This window comes from Tachysurus fulvidraco, chromosome 3 (assembly GCF_022655615.1).
Source record: "Tachysurus fulvidraco isolate hzauxx_2018 chromosome 3, HZAU_PFXX_2.0, whole genome shotgun sequence".
Taxonomy (NCBI): Eukaryota; Metazoa; Chordata; class Actinopteri; order Siluriformes; family Bagridae; genus Tachysurus; species Tachysurus fulvidraco.
Genome location: NC_062520.1, coordinates 17,510,706 through 17,529,311, shown reverse-complemented (window position 1 = coordinate 17,529,311; position 18,606 = coordinate 17,510,706). Strand labels below are relative to the sequence as shown.

Below are 18,606 nucleotides of genomic sequence, written 5' to 3'. Positions count from 1 at the left end.
TCCTAGTGAGAACTCTGGCAGCTGCATTTTGGACTAACTGTAACCTATTTATTAAAGATGCAGGACAACCACCTAGTAATGCATTACAATAGTCCAGTCTAGAGGTCATGAATGCATGAACTAGCTTCTCAGCATCAGAGGCAGACAGGATGTTTCTCAGCTTGGCAATATTTCTAAGGTGGAAGAAGGCTGTTTTGGTAGTATGGGCGATATGATTTTTAAAAGACAAGTTACTGTCTAATATAACACAGAGGTCTTTCACTGTCGAGCTACTAGTAACAGCACATCCTTCTAAATGGAAGTTAAGTTGTGAGAGTTTCTGTGCACTGGTTTTTGGACCTATAAGTAGTATTTCTGTCTTATCAGTGTTTAACAACAGAAAATTGCAGTTCATCCAATATTTTATCTCTCTAAGGCACTGAGTTAATTTGGACACTGTGGCTATTTCATCTGGTTTTGATGAGATATATAACTGTGTCATCAGCATAACAATGGAAACTAATTCCATGTCTTCTAATAATGTTCCCTAATGGAAGCATGTATATCAAGAAAAGCAGAGGTCCTAGAACTGATCCTTGAGGGACCCCATAATTAACTGGTAATAAACTGGAGGATTCACCATTTAATTCTACAAAATGGTATCGGTCTGACAGGTAGGATCTAAACCAACTTAAAGCCTGTCCATGAATACCTGTGTCATTTTGTAAGCTATCTAGAAGAATGTTGTGGTCTATAGTGTCAAATGCAGCACTAAGGTCAAGTAGAACTAATAAGGACATACAGTCTTGGTCCGAAGCTAAGAACAAGTCATTTGTAACTTTCACAAGTGCTGTTTCTGTGCTGTGGTTGGGCCTGAAACCTGACTGAAACTCTTCAAGGATGTTGCTCTCCTGTAAGAAGGAGCTCAGTTGAACAGACACAACCTTTTCAAGTATTTTAGACAAACAGAAGGTGTGAGATAGGTCTGTAATTTGATAGTTCATTTGGATCTGTTAGGTTTTTTGATGAGTGGCCTAATAACTGCCAGCTTGAAAGCCTTCGGGATGTAACCTAAAGATAACGAGGAGTTAATGATATTAAGAAGAGGCTCACCAGCTTTATGTAACACTTCTTTCAGTAGTTTAGTTGGGATGGGGTGTAGTGAACATGTTGTTGATTTAGCTGTAGTAATAAATTTATCTAACTCTTTTATATAGAATTATATCTATATCAGTGACATCTATTCTGTGTGATATTATTAAATCTAGTGTGTGATTACGTTGATGAGTTGCTTTAGTGATGTTTTGTTTAATCCCAAGTGAGTTTAGTAAGTCCATAAATGTGTGTCCTATAGCGTCGTTTGTGTCGTCAACATGAATGCTAAAATCTCCTACAATTAATGCTTTGTCAAAGTTAACCAATAGGTCTGAGAGAAAATCTGTGAATTCTCTTAGACAAACTGTGTAGGGCCCTATTATTGTTCTGCACGCTATGACGGGAAGAAGTGGATGCAGCTGATGTCTGCTTCGGCAGTTAGTTCCATACGGAGGTGAAAATTGTTTATTTAACTGTTTTAACTCACATTGCTCATTACCCAATGCACAGTAACGTACAATAGTCTAAATGATCTAATGTCCTTCACACATCGAGTGTTCCTTGTGATCATAAATAGGTCATTGGAAACATTTCAGTGCATCAGATTAATTTAGATGATGAATTAATGAAACCCTTCTGATCAAATTGTTAATCTCTACACTACAATTGTGGTTCTTAGTCATATCTTTTCAGTACAGATTTATTTTCATAAAAGTTTGCTTTAGATGTGTCTCAGATTCTTAAGAGTTTCCCTTATTATTTGTTAAGTGGTCTGTTGTAATACTGTGTTGTGTGATAAAACTTCAGTTTCTCATTGTCTTTTAGTGTATATTTGAAAATCTATTACAATTTTAGAGGGTTTTTTTTCTGTTAGAAAGATTGATGGACTGAATTTTGATGCAGTTCATTAGGACATTGTATGAACAACAAAGCATAGTGCAAACAAAAATAAATCTATGCTAATTTTTTCTACTTTTACCATCTGTCACAATCAATTGGTAGACAAACCAGCTTACAAAAGCACACTGAAACCCCAAACCTACTGTCAACTTTTTCTTGTGCAGATTAAAAAATCATATAAAAAACTCTTACTGTTTCTAATGGCAATATAAACAACAAACAAACAAACAAAAAAACCCCCATAAATAACTACAAACAACACAAGACCATAGTGCACACTGAGCTCTATATCATTGAACATTTAAAAAAAAAGTTCAATGGGTGGGGGTGGGGGTAGGTTTAGGGTTATGGCTATTCTGTGCTTTTCTTCTCTGTTTTATTTATTTGCTTTGATATTGTGTAAATCAAATTCAAAAACTTTAATGACATTAATTGTAAATTACTGATAAGGCTAGTTCAGGCAAAGTGCTACCAGGATGGTGTGCCCATTAAAACACAGAAGCTCCAAATAATCCAGTTCCTTAACATTTTATTGTCAAGCAATCATGAGACCAGAGTTGTATGGTATCTAAATCAAGCAAAACAACATTTTAGAATTTAAACACATAACAAATCAATCAATCACAAAAAACGCAAATATGAAGCAAACAATAATACTAAGCATTACATAACTTAAATATATTTAAAGAAATACAGAAATTAATATAATATAAACTTACAAATTCAAGCACTCATCAACTCTGAACCTCCCCATGAGCTGTTGGATGCCACACTGAACAAAGAGCCACTAATGAAAAATTTTATGCAGCTGTGGAGACAAAGCTCCTCCCACCCTGCTACACAGAATTCTCAACACCCATCTTATTACTATTTCGTGTAACATGATTTACAGTTAATTTGGCAATTAAAAACATTTTAATACCTTGTGGCAGTGTGATGCTAGACAAAGAAAAGAATATTTGTATATTTAAAATGTATATTTAAGCATGAGACAGGTTTCATACATTTCATACATTTTATACAGGTCAGGATCATTAGCTGGTTCATGAGATCCAATTTCTGGGCTTCCATTTCTTTGGGATATCAATAGTGTTGAATATTTTCTGCAAACATGCATCCAGGGTTAATCTTCAGCTTTCCCCAACCATGTTTTTTTTTTTTTTAGCTCTACTAATTTCCTCTGTAGGTGAGTAATCACAGAAAACTGTCCTTTTGTAGGCCAAACAATGTGCTTTGTAGCACAATGGCCTGACTGTCTGCTTATGTGTGCTTTGTAGACTTTCTCTACTTATGTGTCCTATGCAAATTCACTCTATACTGGTTGAATATGCTAAGCTAAAATAAAAATAAACATTTTCATTTTAGTATTTTGGCCAATATTTTTTTTTATTCTTAACAATCTTCCCAACAATTCCTTTATTTCCATAAATTTTAACAAGAACCAAAAAAGGAATAGTTTATTTAACTCTCGTTTCTTGTTAGAGTACAAGTGTACACTGAGCACCAGTGTTGTAATGTAACGGAGTACAAATACTTCGTTACTGTACTTAAGTAAAAATTTCACGTATCTGTACTTTACTTTGCTATTTAAATTTATGTCAACTTTCACTTCTACTCCACTACATTTCCTAGATAAAATGTATACTTTTACTCCGTTATATTTCCACTAAGCATCTTCGTTACTCGTTACTACAAAATAAAATCAGAAGAAATGTGTGCGACTGCAATAAGGGAGGTTTGGCGAATCACAGCTCCTAGATTACATTACGCTCCGCACGCTCTACGGTGCACGCGCAGTCAGAGCTGGAAGCATTTATCTATAACGTTAATCGGCGGAAAGCCGCAAATACGGCAACCAAAAGCAGTGAAATTTCACTATTCTTATTACCGGAGTTGTAGCACAAAGAGTTGTCTTGTGAATATTTTTTTTTATTATTAATGACTGCATTCACATCACTTTAAGACTTTTACTTGAGTAATATACTAAAAGGTAACTTTCACTTCTACCAAAGTCTTTTTCTAGTACGATACTTGTACTGTTACTCAAGTATTGCTTTCTAGTACTTTATACAACACTGGTGATGGGTCCAGGATGTACCTCGCCCCTACCCAGGAGCGTTCCTCCGGACTGTACCCCTCCCAGTCAACCAGGTACTCAAGAATACCACCCCGCATCTGGAGTCCAGTGGTGTGCGGACCTGATAAGCCTCCTTTCCATCAACCAACAGCTTCCTTTCCTTCTCCTCTCTGACCACCGGTGGGCTTAAGGAGCGAGACATGTAACGTAGGAGAGATGTGGTACGAAACGGGCAATGCCAAGCGGTATGACACTGGGTTTATCTGCTTTATGATTTTAAACGGACCCATGAACTGGGGCTGAGTTTTCTGCAGGGTAGGCGCAGACGGACATCACGAGTAGAGAGCCAGAACCACTGCCCCGGCTGATAATCTGGGTGCGGTCGGCGGTGTTTGTCGGCCTGGAGCTTTTGCTGTCTGATGGCTCTCCGCAGCTGGTGATGAGCCTCGCTCCAGGTCTCCTCACTGCTGCGGAACCAATCATCCACTGCTGGCAGATCTGAGGGTTCACCAGACCATGGGAATAGAGGCGGTTGATACCCAAGTATACACTGGAACGGTGTGATACCGGTGGTTGATTTGGTGAGTGAGTTCTGTGCATATTCCGCCCACATGAGGTACCTGCTCCAGTCAGCCTGGTTATTCTGACAATACGAGCGGAGGAAACGGGTAAGTTCTTGATTCATGCGCTTGGTTTGGCCGTTGGCTTGTGGGTGATATCCTGAGGTGAGACTGATGTTGATGTTTAATTGTTTGAAGAAGGCAGACCAAACTCGGGATGTGAACTGCGATCCTCTGTTCGGAGACCATGTCTTCAGGTAGGCCATAGAAGCAGAACACGTAATTACAGAGGGTTTCCGCTGTCTCGAACGCTGTGGGCAGTTTGGGTAGAGGTATCAGGCGGCATGCCATTGAGAATCGGTCTACGACGGTGAGGATTACGGTGCAGTTGTTGGACTTAGGTAGATCGGTGACAAAGTCAATGGCTATGTCAGACCAGGGATAGGTAAAGGCTGCAGTAATCCGGCAGGGAGCTGATATGAGGATTTAGAGGTGTTACACACGGCACAGTTTCTCACAAATTTTCTTACATCTTCGGATAGAGAGGGCCACCAGAACTTATTTTGTGTGAGTTGAGTAGTGGCCGAAATGCCGGGATGGCCGGAGCTTGGGGAGGCATGCAATAGTTCCAAGAGTGCTGAGCATAGGTTCTCCGGCACGTAGGTCTTGGCGGGAGGACAATCGGCTGGAGGCGGAGACAGCACGTTGGCTTGGGAGATCTCGGTCGTAATTTCCCATTGAATGGGAGCGACAATTTGAGCTTCAGGGATAATGGACCCGGCAGGCGGATTCTGGTTGAGCTCATTGTCCAGGTGGGAGAGGGCGTCGGCTTTAATGTTCTTGGACCCTGGTTGATAGGTGACTTTGAAGCAGAAGCTCATGAAGAACATAGCCCGTTGTGCTTGGCGTGTGTTCATTTGCTTGGCAGAGCGTAGGTATTCTAGATATTTATGATTTGTGAGGACCGTGAAAGGATGCTGGGCGCCCTCCAGCCAGTGCCGCCACTCTTCGAATGCTGCCTTCATGGCTAGCAATTCGCAGTCCCCTACGTCATAATTGCGTTCGGTAGCCGATAGTTTCTGTGAGAAGTAAGCACACGGGAACATTTTGTCGGCCGGCCCCTGATGCTGTGAGAGGACCGCTCCGATTCCTGTGTTGGAGGCGTCCACCTCGACAATGAACGGTCGAGTGGGGTCTGGGTGATGGAGAATGGGAGCTGTGGTGAAACGCTCCTTCAAGAGATGAAAGGCTGTAATTGCCTCGGGTGACCATGTGAGGCGGATGGTGCCTTTTTTGTCATAGAGGTGAGTGGTGCCGCTATGGTACTGAATCCACGAATGAAGCGGCCATAGACGTTTGCGAACCCGAGGAATCGTTGTAGTTCCTTGATAGTTTGAGGCCGTGGCCACTTCAGCACCGCTTGTACCTTGGCATCGTCCATGGCGACCCCCCCGGCAGAGATGACGTAGCTCAGGAAGGATGTGGAAGTCTTGTGGAATACTGGAATACTGATGGACTATTAGAAAGGCCGAACGGTATGACCAAATATTCGTAGTGCCCCGACTGGGTGGAGAAGGCAGTTTTGTCACAGAGTTGGTGACGGATGCGTCGCGCTCTCTCCTCGGGTGTGAGGTGCGTGTATCCGAGCTTCATGGGTTCAATGCGTGCGGGCGATCGTCGGGTTTTTATCAGGTTGTCTATTTGGATCGACACCTCCATGAATGCCGACAAATACTTTCCCCTCGTCACGACAGGAGAGTTCGGTCTGCAGCTCGTGGCTCAATCCCTTGCGGTAGAGAAGCTTGAGTGGTCTCTCCTCTCAGCCTGCTTGTGCCGCGAGGGTGTGAAACTAGAGGGCATAATCCACGGCAGTGCGGTTTCCCTGAGAGATGCTTAATAGGCGCTCCTCTGTACTCTATCCTCCTGCGGAATGTTCGAATACACAGCAAAACTGGGCTAGGAAGTGATGGAAGGAAGGGAACGCGGTGCCATCCTCTCTCCATACTGCAGTGGCCCACTCTAGAGCTCTTCCTGTGAGAAGGGAGCAGACAAAGGCTATTTGGCTGACTTCAGTGGGGTAGAGAGAGGGTTGTTGTGTCACAAAGAGTGAGCACTGCATCAGGAAGCCCCTGCATTTCGCTGGATCACCGTTGAACTTGTCCGGAAAGGCGAGCCGTGGGTTTGCGGCCGAGGAGACAGCGTAGGAGGGAGCAGGCGGAGACACCGATGGCATTGGGCTGAGTGCCGCCGGGCTACCTCGCAAGCTTTGTAGCGCTGTTCTAGCGAGGTAAGATGAGTCAACTGTTTGTAGTGACCTGCGAGTTGCTGCGCTTGAGCGGAAAGCTCCATCGAGAGCTTGGAAATCACTGCTGGATCACTTTGTGGCGAAGTCTTCTGTAATGAAGTGTCTTAAGGCTGAGGATCCACTTGCAGGCTTTATTAGAATGCTCGTAGTACAACAGGCAAGGGTCGACGTAGGCAAACAACAATGAAGATTAGACAGAAATCGTGGTCAATACAACAGGCAGAGGGTCAGGGCAGGTGGCAGAGAATCATAAGGCAGAAATACAAACAAAGTAATAACCGGAAAATCACAAGACAGGAAACACTCAGAATGATAGCCGAGGTAAATCAAAACTTCGTGCAGAAGTCAAGTTCAAGTCCGTTTAATATAGGCAGTGGCTGATTGGGAACAGGTGGAGGTGCAATCAGTCTCAGTGAGGGGTTATGGGAAGTGTAGTCCGGAAGCTACTAATGCTCGGGACAATGTTCCCTCTGATCGCGATCGGAGGACGAGGCAGGTGCTTCATACATGACACTTATGTCATTTCAACATATTAAATTGTATAGTTTTATTTTGGCACAATCTTAGCATCAGTAAGAACCAGTGATTAGAAATGAAGTTTGCAAGAACTAAAACAGTATTGTTGTGTTGGACTTTCTCAAGCTCTTTGCCACAAAGTTGGAAGCATACATTTTTACTTCCACTAAATCTGTGTCCTGTTCACAACGCATATGGTAAACCAAGACTGTAGTGTAAGAACTTGAGTGATGTGTCCAGAGACCTGACATTAACCCCACTAAACACCTTGGGTGAATTAGAACACTGTTGCCATTTGATGAGGTCTGCTGTACAGTCAGTGTCTGATGACAATTATCCCTGCAGCAGCTATTTTGGCCCACTACATTTATGATTTTATGTGGCTTTCCTATTTTTAAACATAACAGGGATAATTAACCATGGGTATTATGTATTGCTCAACCAATCTGGACAATAATTACAATGTTATTTAAAGAAGAACACACCATACATTTTTGGGGGATTATTATTAGATTTATTGTTAGAATGTTTCTTGGAACATTCAAGAGACAAGTTCTTCTCTTTTTCTTTTTGGATTTAACTATGATTTCCGACTCCTGTACCCTTTCTCGGTCATGTACACACACACACACACACACACACACACACACACACACACACACACACACACACACACATGCAGCCTGTTTTATTTTATTGAGAAAATGGAAAGTGTGACACTGCACAAGCTTACAACCAAGAATCCTTCCATAAATGTTAAATAAATGTCTCCTAACAAAAAACCCAACACTCAAACCTCAAACAACACATCTGTAATGTAAAGAATTACATTTTTAAACAACCCCTTTTTAATCACATTAAATTACATTTGTTGTACAAATTCTATGTATTAGATGTTACTATAGCAACAATAACATTAGAAAATTGCATTAATATTAATGTTTGTTATAGAAAGAGCCACCTATTACACAAAAACACATTTACAACAAATTAATTGATGATTATTATTAACCAACACTGATTTACTAGGAAACTACTTAAAAAGAAAAAGTAATCTGAAAGAAAATCTGACCCAATTGCAGGTAACAAGGTATTTTATTAAAATAAACTAAACCAAACAAACATAAGGGAGAAAAAAATCTAAGCAAAAATACAAAAGAATAACCCCTCAAAAACAAACAAACAAACAAAAAAACAACAAAAAAAAAAATTCAACCAAGATAAAACCAAGAGCATAAAACAGAGAATAAATCCAAGAAACAGGAGGCACACAATAACAAGGAAACAGGATTAAATAGGGAAGGTAATTGGGAAGACATGAGAAACAAGTGTGCAATGGTGGGAACAATGGGGCAAACAAATGTGGTGATAAAACAAAAACAAATGGCGCAAGAAAAACAAAACCTGCCAGAAAGTCCCCCTGGTGTTCAGGCATGGCATAGTCCAAGCCATCCATGGCAAACATGTATTTGATGTTATCAGTAGGACTGCACGATTTAGGGAAAATGTCATATTGCGATTATTGAGGTCAATATGTGTTATATACATATACACAATGTATATATATATATATATATATATATATATATATATATATATATATATATATATATATATATATATATATATATATATATATATAATGTGTGTGTATACTGTGTATATATAAAGTAAATTACCAACTAAAGTGCAAGTAATACATGGTATTGCACACACCATTATTGATGATATTTGGAGAAATATTACATGTAATTGTTAAACTTGATTCCCTTACATATACATTTGCTTTTAAGCCTAATTATTACTTTTGATTATGATGTGATTGTGACAGAGGCATGGGGAGAGGTTTCAGGTTGGGGGGGGGGGAGTTCTGTCACCACTTTGAATGAGGAATATCAAGGCTATAAAACTTGTCAAAACTCCGCGAATCACAAAAGTATCAGTGAGAAGTTGAGAACACTCGTTTAAACAGTGCATACACTCGAACTTGACTGCACATCACATGTTTTACTTTATTGATACTGCTTTTAATCGTAATGCAAAGACCGGTCATCGGGACATAAGCTGTCATGTACAATAAAAGCACCTGTGCAGCGACAGGAAATATCATGTAACACAAAAAGCCGCCTAGACGGTGGACTTGCGGATTAAAAAAAAATCTTTTTTTGAGCGGCATGTGGACGAATTTTTTCTACGCATAATTTTATTTCTTGATAACAGGCCGCTGCTAACTATAACACACCGTTGCCATGAAAAACAGAGCGTTGCCATGGACACACAGGATTCTAACCGTAGAGACGGAGCGCACTAATTTCTTTAGCGGAAGCAATACAATTGTTCAGCAGTTGAGATCTGTAACTTGAGCAACAGCGCGAAGCCGCGAACTCGTTCTGAATATTTTAAAGGCGTAACAGCTGATGAAAAAGCAGAGACAATTGTAGACGAAAACGAAGAGAGATTTTATCTTAGTTTTTATTTTATACAAAACATTTACGTCTCGGCTTTTTTCGTCAACAATAATGCATGTTAATTTAGTCTTAGACAGCGTTTTTGGACAGTGATGCCGTCTTGTCATCGGCTCGTCTTAGTCATGAAAAAAAGGTTGTTGAACATATTTCGTCTCGTCTCGTCTGACGAAATTAACACTAGTGTGGGGGATATTTTCTTGGCACACTTTGGGTCCATTAGTACCAATTGAGCATCGTGTCAACGCCACAGCCTACCTGAGTAGCTATTGTTGCTGACCATGTCCACTCCTTTATGACCACAGTGTAACCATCTTCTGATGGCTACTTCCAGCAGGGAAAACGCGCCATGTCATAAAGCGTGAATCATCTCATACCGGTTTCTTGAACATGACAATGAGTTCACTGTACTCAACTACTCAACTGCATGATGCTATCATGTCAGTATGGACCAAAGTCTCTGAGGAATGTTTCCAGTACCTTGTTGAATCTATGCCACGAAGGATTAAGGCAGTTCTGAAGGCAAAAAGTGGTCCAAAGCGGTACTTAGGTGTACCTAATAAAGTGGCCATCTATATCTATCTATCTACCTATCTAAACAGTCATTCTCTTACTGCCTTTATTTTCTCTCTATTAATAGCATGTGTGAATTATGAATCTCTTATGATGGAAAATGTAGTGTTAAGTTAAATTACAGATAGCTACACCATATATAGAAATGTATTAGAACCTGTGTGTTACTATAAACCAAACTTTTACGTAGCCCAGCTTTTTTCAGAACCATGCTCTTATTGAAATACTGTAATACAGTGAGAAGCTCACTTTGTAGGTCAGGGGAAAGTGACCACCAAAGGACCACAGTACTCTATACTGAATAAAGACTTACTGTAACATAAATTGTGTATGAAAAAGAGCTTAAGTCTGTATACTGTACACAAGCATGTAGGACCAACAAGGAATTACGATGTAATAAAGTAGCCAATAAAAGCACGATTTGAAATGTTCAACCATGCAGCTGTACTACACTCACAACAGCACACTTCCCTACCCAAATCTTCAATATAATTTATATGGCCAAATTGTGATGGTTAAATGTTTGACAGAGTAACTAAAAAAATGGCAGGTCTTATGCTGTGTTTTGGATAATAATTGGTAATTAGTAACTACCAAATGTGGTTCAAGGAAGGAAAATCAGTGAACCAGTGAGTCATGAGTGCCCAGGTCTGATCCCACAGATGAGCTACTGTCGTACAAATTGCTGAAAAAGTTCATGAGGGTGTCAGAATGTACAATGCATCTCAGATACATGCCATGTATATAATCATCTGTGACTATAAAGCCCCATACAGCTTTATAGCCACAGACCATTCAGAGCTCCCATGCTGACCCCTGCCCAAAACTGAGCATCAGAATGTCACCATATAAAGCAATAGAAGGTGGCTTGGACTGATGAATCACATTTTCTTTTACAGCCTGTGCAGTGGCCTCTTTCAGCAAGATAATGTGTCCTGCCACGCTGCAAAAATTGCTCGGGAATGGTTTGAGAAATATGAATTCAAGGTGTTGATTCAGTGGCAGTGGGATCTGCTGACAAATACCACAATACACATTCTGAGGTCTTGTGGAGTCCATGCCTTGAGGGTTCAGAACTGTTTATGGTGGTTTTAATGTTAAAGCTTATCTGTGAATTATATATATCAGTTGCAGAACTAAAATGTGTAAAGAATATTTGAATATTTTAAAGGCGTAACAGCTGCTGAAAAAGCAGAGACAATTGTAGACGAAAATGGAGAGAGATTTTATCTTAGTTTTTATTTTATACAAAACATTTGTCTCGTCTTTTTTCGTCAACAATAATGCATGTTAATTTAGTCTTAGTCACCGTTTTTGGACAGTGATGCAGTCTTGTCATCGTCTCGTCTGACAAAATTAATACTACATATAACAGAGGTAGCATTTTTTCTGACTACCAGTTCAGTGTCCGTCTGCTCGGCATCCATCTTCACCCGTTCCGCGCTGCACACCGGAAAAAGTCTCGACATGACCATACACTTGCTTTCTTTATTTTGTTGTTATTCCTGCTCAAACACAGCTGATCAAACTAATCATTTAATTAACATGGCCTTCCTGAATGGGTAAAGCAGACTAAAAGTGCAGGATGGTGTCCAGTAGGATCATGGCTGGGAATCACTGCTGTAAATTATGTAAAAAAGTTTTTTTTTCCAGAAGTTGTCTTGATTCATCAATATTAAATAATGTGTCACTGTTCTTTAAGAAAGAACAGTTTTTTTTAAAAGAAATGTTTTCTTGAAAATTATATGGACAAATACTGGAAATACTCTTGACTGCAGTTTTGTTTGTGTGGGTGGGTATGTGGGTTACTCTAGCTGCTTCTCGAGACGTGTCTGCTGAAGAAGCCTCACGCAGAAGAGAGCTTCGCCTGATGAAGAGCAGGTAACACAATAATTCTGTCCTTAGTACACTACACACTATATTTTTTTTAACTTTTGTTATAATACTAAATGACACCTCACTGCACAAACACTTTGCTACTATTTTGGTAACATTTCAGCAATTTACTGCTCTCACAACTTATCCTATTCATGATGTTTCATTTCCATCAGCTCAGCTGCTTTATTCTACTTTCACACACATGCTACTCACATAAAGTAAGAACTTTAATCAGTGGGTGTTTCAAATAGCATTCCAAATCAGTTTTCTTGATGATGAAGTGAAACATTCAGCAGAGAAGCCATTGGTAAATACTCTGGTGAGATACACTGGTGATTAGCAGTCACTGCAACCATATTTGCATAAAGTTAAACTTTCCTCGACTTTGTCATGCTGCTGGACATACCCACAGATATCTAGGAATGGCTGCTGTCATTCATGTCACTGGAAGTTGCCAGCTTTGATTAAAAATTAATGTTCTCCATTCACTCTGTTGCCGCAACTCGCTGCAGTAAGGTAGCCTATGTAGTAAACCTATAGTAAGGTCATTTTCCTCTTTCCACTAAAAAGGAAAAAAAAAAAGGAATTCATGATATAAGTTTCAGTTTATATTAATGTACTGTGGCATCAGTCAGGTTGAGATGATTTTCTTTAGAATGTTACATAGAAACAGGTAAAAGTGTGTCCTATAAATTATGAAGATGTGTTTACTTTGTGCAGCTTTCCAAACATTCAAAATTTTTTTAAAAATTAAAAAAAAATCTTTTTAAAAAATTGTGTAAAAACTACCTGAGGTACCTAGAAAATCGCTTTATAAATACTTAGAATGGGTCAAATGTGAAGAACATTTGCATTTTCAAATAATAATCTATAAACCAGAACATGCACATATTTAACATGGTATTTAAATGATTGGAACATATTGATAAAATATAGTGCATTTATGTTAGAATAACAAGTTATTGTTTACAATACTATATATCAGTTGGTTCTGAATGCAGGCTGTGGTTTTTTTATTCATTCATTTATTCAGATTGTAAACTTTCATTCCATTTGCATGGGCAGAACATGGCTTGAGTGAACTGCTAAAAAATGTTTTTAAATTAATACATTTTTATTACTTTGATTGGCTAGTCTAGTTGGATGTGATCATGCTCACAGGAGGGTGAGGGTTTGTTATCGCTTCCAGGGAAGCTTCATGGGAACACCGTAGGAAGCAGAAGGAATATATAAAATCTCTTGAAAACCGGGTTTCTGAAGTGGAAAATGAAAGCAGGACACTCATCCAGCAAGGGCATTTTACCTATTTAGAGCTCCAAGTCACCAAGCTAAAGAGGAAAAATGAGAAACTCAAACAAAAGATAAATTATCTGGAGGGAATTATCAGAAGCCTAGATAGGTCATAAAGGTTAAATTTGTTTATGCAGTGAATTTGTTTATGTAGTGAATATGTTAAATTTGTTTATACAGTGAATTTGTTTATGTAGTGAATATGTAGTTTATATTAATATTATAATGTAATGTAGTTATATTATTGTAGTTATATTAATATTTTAATCCTGAATAAATATATTTTTGAAAATTAGTTTTCATACTCTGCATATCTTTACACATTTTAGTTCTGCAACTGATATATATAATTCACAGATAAGCCATAACATTAAAACCACCATAAACAGTTCTGACCCCTCAAGGCATGGACTCCACAAGACCTCAGAATGTGTATTGTGGTATCTGGCAGCAGATCCCTTAAGTCCTGTAAGGTGGTGCCTCCATGGATCAGCACATGCCACTGAATCAACACCTTGAATTCATATTTCTCAATTTGCACCGTGGCAGGGCACATTATCCTGCTGAAAGAGGCCACTGCACAGGCTGTAAAAGAAAATGTGATTCATCAGTCCAAGCCACCTTCTATTGCTTTATGGTCTCATTCTGATGATCAGTTCTGGGCAGGGGTCAGCATGGGAGCTCTGACTGGTCTGTGACTATAAAGCCGTATATGGCATGTATCTGAGATGCATTGTATATTCTGACACCCTCATGAACTTTTTCAGCAATATGTACTTATTTTCCTTCCTTGAGCCACATTTGGTAGTTACTAATTACCAATTATTATCCAAAACACAGCATAATACCTGCCATTTTTTTAGTTACTCTGTCTCAAACTTTTAACCATCACAGTTTGGCCATATAGAAGATATTGAAGATTTGGGTAGTGAACTCAGTACAGCTGTGGCACCGACATGGTAGTAGCATGTTAGTGTGTGTTGTGCTGTTGTGAGAGTATCATGTACAGCTGCATGGTTGAACATTTCAAATTGTGCTTTTACTGGCTACTTTATTACATCCTAATTCCTTGTTGGTCCTACATGCTTGTGTACAGCATACAGACTTAAGCTCTTTTTCATACACGCTGGATCTTGTTTACACAAACATTCCCGGCGCGTACCGTGCGGAGCCCCGCCCCCACCTCGGCTACTCAGACCACATCACTGTTATGCTAATTCCTGCATACAGACCACTCGTCAGATGCTCAAAACCGGTTCTGAAGCAGGTGAGAACCTGGCCAGCAGGAGCCACTTCTGCTCTTCAGGACTGCTTTGAGTGCACTGACTGGAATATCTTCAGGGAGGCTGCAACCAACGGCGACTCCGTCAACTTGGAGGAGTACACGTCAGCGGTGACCAGTTACATCGGCAAGTGCATTGATGACGTGACCGTCTCCAAGACCATCACTACACGCCCCAACCAGAAGCCGTGGATGACTGCTAATGTGCGTGCTCTGCTGAGGTCTAGGGACCTAGCCTTCAGAACAGGGGACAGGGTGGCCCTAAGAACAGCAAGGGCCAAACTGTCCCGAGCCATCAGAGAGGCAAAGCGTGCACATGCCCAGGCAATCCACAGCCACTTCCAGGACAGCGGAGACACCCGGCGCATGTGGCAGGGCATACAGGCGATCACAAACTACAAGACAGCTTCACCTGCTTGTGATAGCGACGCCTCCCTCCCAGACGCGTTGAACGAGTTCTACGCTCGGTTCGAGGTACAGAACAACGTTACGCCAAGGAAGACCATCCCTCGTCCCGACGACCAGGTACTCTGTCTATCCACGGCCGACGTGAGGAGATCTCTATGCAGAGTTAACCCACGGAAGGCTGCTGGACCAGACAACATTCCTGGCAGGGTGCTCAGAGAATGTGCGGAACAGCTAGCGGATGTCTTTACAGACATCTTCAACATTTCCCTGAGCAGCGCCGTTGTTCCTACGTGCCTCAAAACTACCACCATCGTTCCTGTCCCAAAGAAGTCTACAGTGTCTTGCCTCAATGACTATCGTCCCGTTGCACTCACACCCATAGTTATGAAGTGCTTCGAGAAGCTCGTCATGAGGCACATCAAGACCCAGCTACCACCCTCACTTGACCCCCTACAGTTCGCGAATCGTCCAAACCGCTCCACAGACGATGCCATTACCACAGCCCTCCACTTAGCCCTCACCCATCTGGACAATAAGGACACTTATGTACGAATGCTGTTCATAGACTTTAGTTCAGCATTCAATACAATCATCCCTCAGCACCTGATTGGGAAGCTGAGCCTGCTGGGACTAAACACCTCCCTCTGCAACTGGATCCTGGACTTCCTGACTGGGAGACCTCAGTCAGTCCGGATAGGGAACAGCATCTCCAGCACCACCACACTGAACACTGGAGCTCCTCAAGGCTGCGTGCTCAGTCCACTGCTGTTCACTCTGCTGACTCACGACTGTGCAGCAATGCACAGATCGAATCATATTATTAAGTTCGCCGATGACACGACCGTGGTGGGTCTCATCAACAAGAACGACGAGTCAGCATACAGGGAGGAGGTGCAACAACTAACTGCCTGGTGTAGAGCCAACAACCTTTCTCTGAATGTGGACAAAACTAAAGAGATGGTTGTGGACTTCAGGAGAGCACAGAGCGACCACTCTCCGCTGAACATCGACGGATCATCTGTAGAGATCGTCAAGAGCACCAAATTTCTGGGTGTTCATCTAGCGAAGAACCTCACCTGGTCACTCAACACCAGCGCCGTCACCAAGAAAGCCCAGCAGCGTCTCTACTTCCTCCGAAGGCTGAGAAAGGCACATCTCCCTCCCCCAACCCTGACCATGTTCTATAGAGGGACCATTGAGAGCATCCTGAGCAGCTGCATCACTGTCTGGTTTGGGAACTGTACGATCTCGGATCGCAAAACCCTGCAGCGGATAGTGAGGACAGCGGAGAAGATCATTGGGGTCTCTCTTCCCTCTATCATGGACACTTACACCACACGCTGCGTCCGCAAAGGCAACAGCATTGTCGATGACCCCACACACCCCTCACACACACTCTTCACCCTCCTGCCGTCTGGAAAAAGGTACCGAAGCATTCGGGCCCTCACGACCAGACTGCGTAACAGTTTCTTCCCACAAGCCATCAGACTTCTCAATAACCGAACTGTACTATACTGAGCACAACATACACACACATCATCTGTATGGACTGCACAGACCCTCACAAAACACACACACTGTTTTGCACACTTTTCTGCTGTTTTTGCACATATTGGACAATATCTCAGTCATCTGCTATTTTTTGCACAACTCCATATATAATCCAAAGGACCTGCTGCTAAGAACCTGCTGTTGTTCATTCTTTTACTGCACAAAATATTGTTTGAACATTCAGTATTTACACCGGTCGGTCGGCGCTGTTTCTGTTACTGTCTTTTGTGTATTGCATTTTTTGTACTTTTTGTATTGTCTTGTAACTTAATGTCTGCACTGTTTTTTGTCCTGCACTGTCTTTTGTCCTGCACTGTCTTGCTTGTCTTGTCCTGCACTGTTTGCACCAGGTTGCACAGTTGCACTTTATGTGGCTAAGACTACTTACATGTCCTTAGCCCTGTCTTTGTTTTATGTAGCACCTTGATCCTGGAGAAACGTTGTCTCATTTCACTGTGTACTGCAACAGCTATATATGGTTGAAATGACAATAAAAAGCTTCTTGACTTCTTGACTTCTTGATACACAATTTATGTTAAGTCTTTATTCAGTATAGAGTACTGTGGTCCTTTGGTGGTCACTTTCCCCTGACTTACAAAATGAACCATTATACCTTTTTGTATTTATATAAACTTACTAACTAAAAGGACAGAGCTTCTCACTGTATTACTTCAATAACAGCATGGTTCTGAAAAAAAGCTGGGCTACGTAAAAGTTTGGTTTATAGTAAAACACAGGTTCTAATACATTTCTATATATGGTGTAGCTATCTAATTTACCTTAACACTACGTTTTCCATCATAATAGATTCATAATTCACACATGCTATTATTAAATAGAGAAAATAAAGGTAGTAAGAGAATGATATGTACAGCATGTAATATAGATTTGTATTCACAGCCTTTAAACATACATGTGACTGTCTCATTGTTTTTCATATGATGACCTATGTGCACAAAATAATCATGTTCTGTTCCAAGTTTACGACAGCCACATAAATGACAGGAAAATGGAGGAAATATGTCAGAGTGCTTTAAAGTATTTTCGTTATTCCTTGACGAATGTGAAAAAAGTGTATTCCAAGTCGTAAATACGCATGGACAATTAGGGTATATACACTTAATATGATGGCCATGCCCAAAATGACTTGAATGTTTTAGTCTGTAATGTTTAAGAATTTCTGATCGCCTAGACACTTCCGCAACAGTCTTTACACTGCCACATTAACTAGACTAACCACAATGAGAGAAAAGGGGACAAAAATCAAACAGTGTCATGTCCATCAGGGTCATGGTGATCCGCATAAACTTTGATTACATAAAGCTATGCTCTGTGTAGCGATTTTGGCTTGCGAAGCAAGGTAAATATTTATGAGTAATTATAACACGTTATAGTGACTCTAAATATTTTAACCTAAGTTTAAATTAACGGTAATGGAATTAACGTTACACTTATTTGGTCTGTTCTTCCGGCGAACAGTCCGTGTAACCTTTATTAATTCTATGAAGGAGGTATCTTCCCTGCCAAGAAAGATTCACTCCCCCTTTTACTTTATACCGTAATTTAAATTAAATTAACTTAATAGAGCATGTAGTTCAGACCAGATGTTGCAGGTACCTTAATTTGTGAGCGATACTCAGAGACAAATCACCTGTGGCTCAAAATTATGACATTTAATGAATGAGACAAACACAACATAAAACTAACTACACAAACAAACAAAAGAG

The 18,606-nt window shown here is 40.6% G+C and overlaps 1 protein-coding gene across 1 annotated transcript in view; it reads left to right on the top strand.

The window, feature by feature from the left end:
• Positions 1–13,512, top strand: part of LOC113644629 (cAMP-responsive element modulator-like) — a 66,413-nt gene extending 52,901 nt beyond the window's left edge. The window contains exon 10 of the mRNA XM_047811603.1: positions 13,488–13,512. Coding sequence (XP_047667559.1) covers positions 13,488–13,497 — 10 coding nt within the window. The 3' untranslated portion in view covers positions 13,498–13,512. The remainder of the gene's footprint in view (positions 1–13,487) is intronic.
• The last annotated feature ends 5,094 nt before the right edge of the window (positions 13,513–18,606 follow it).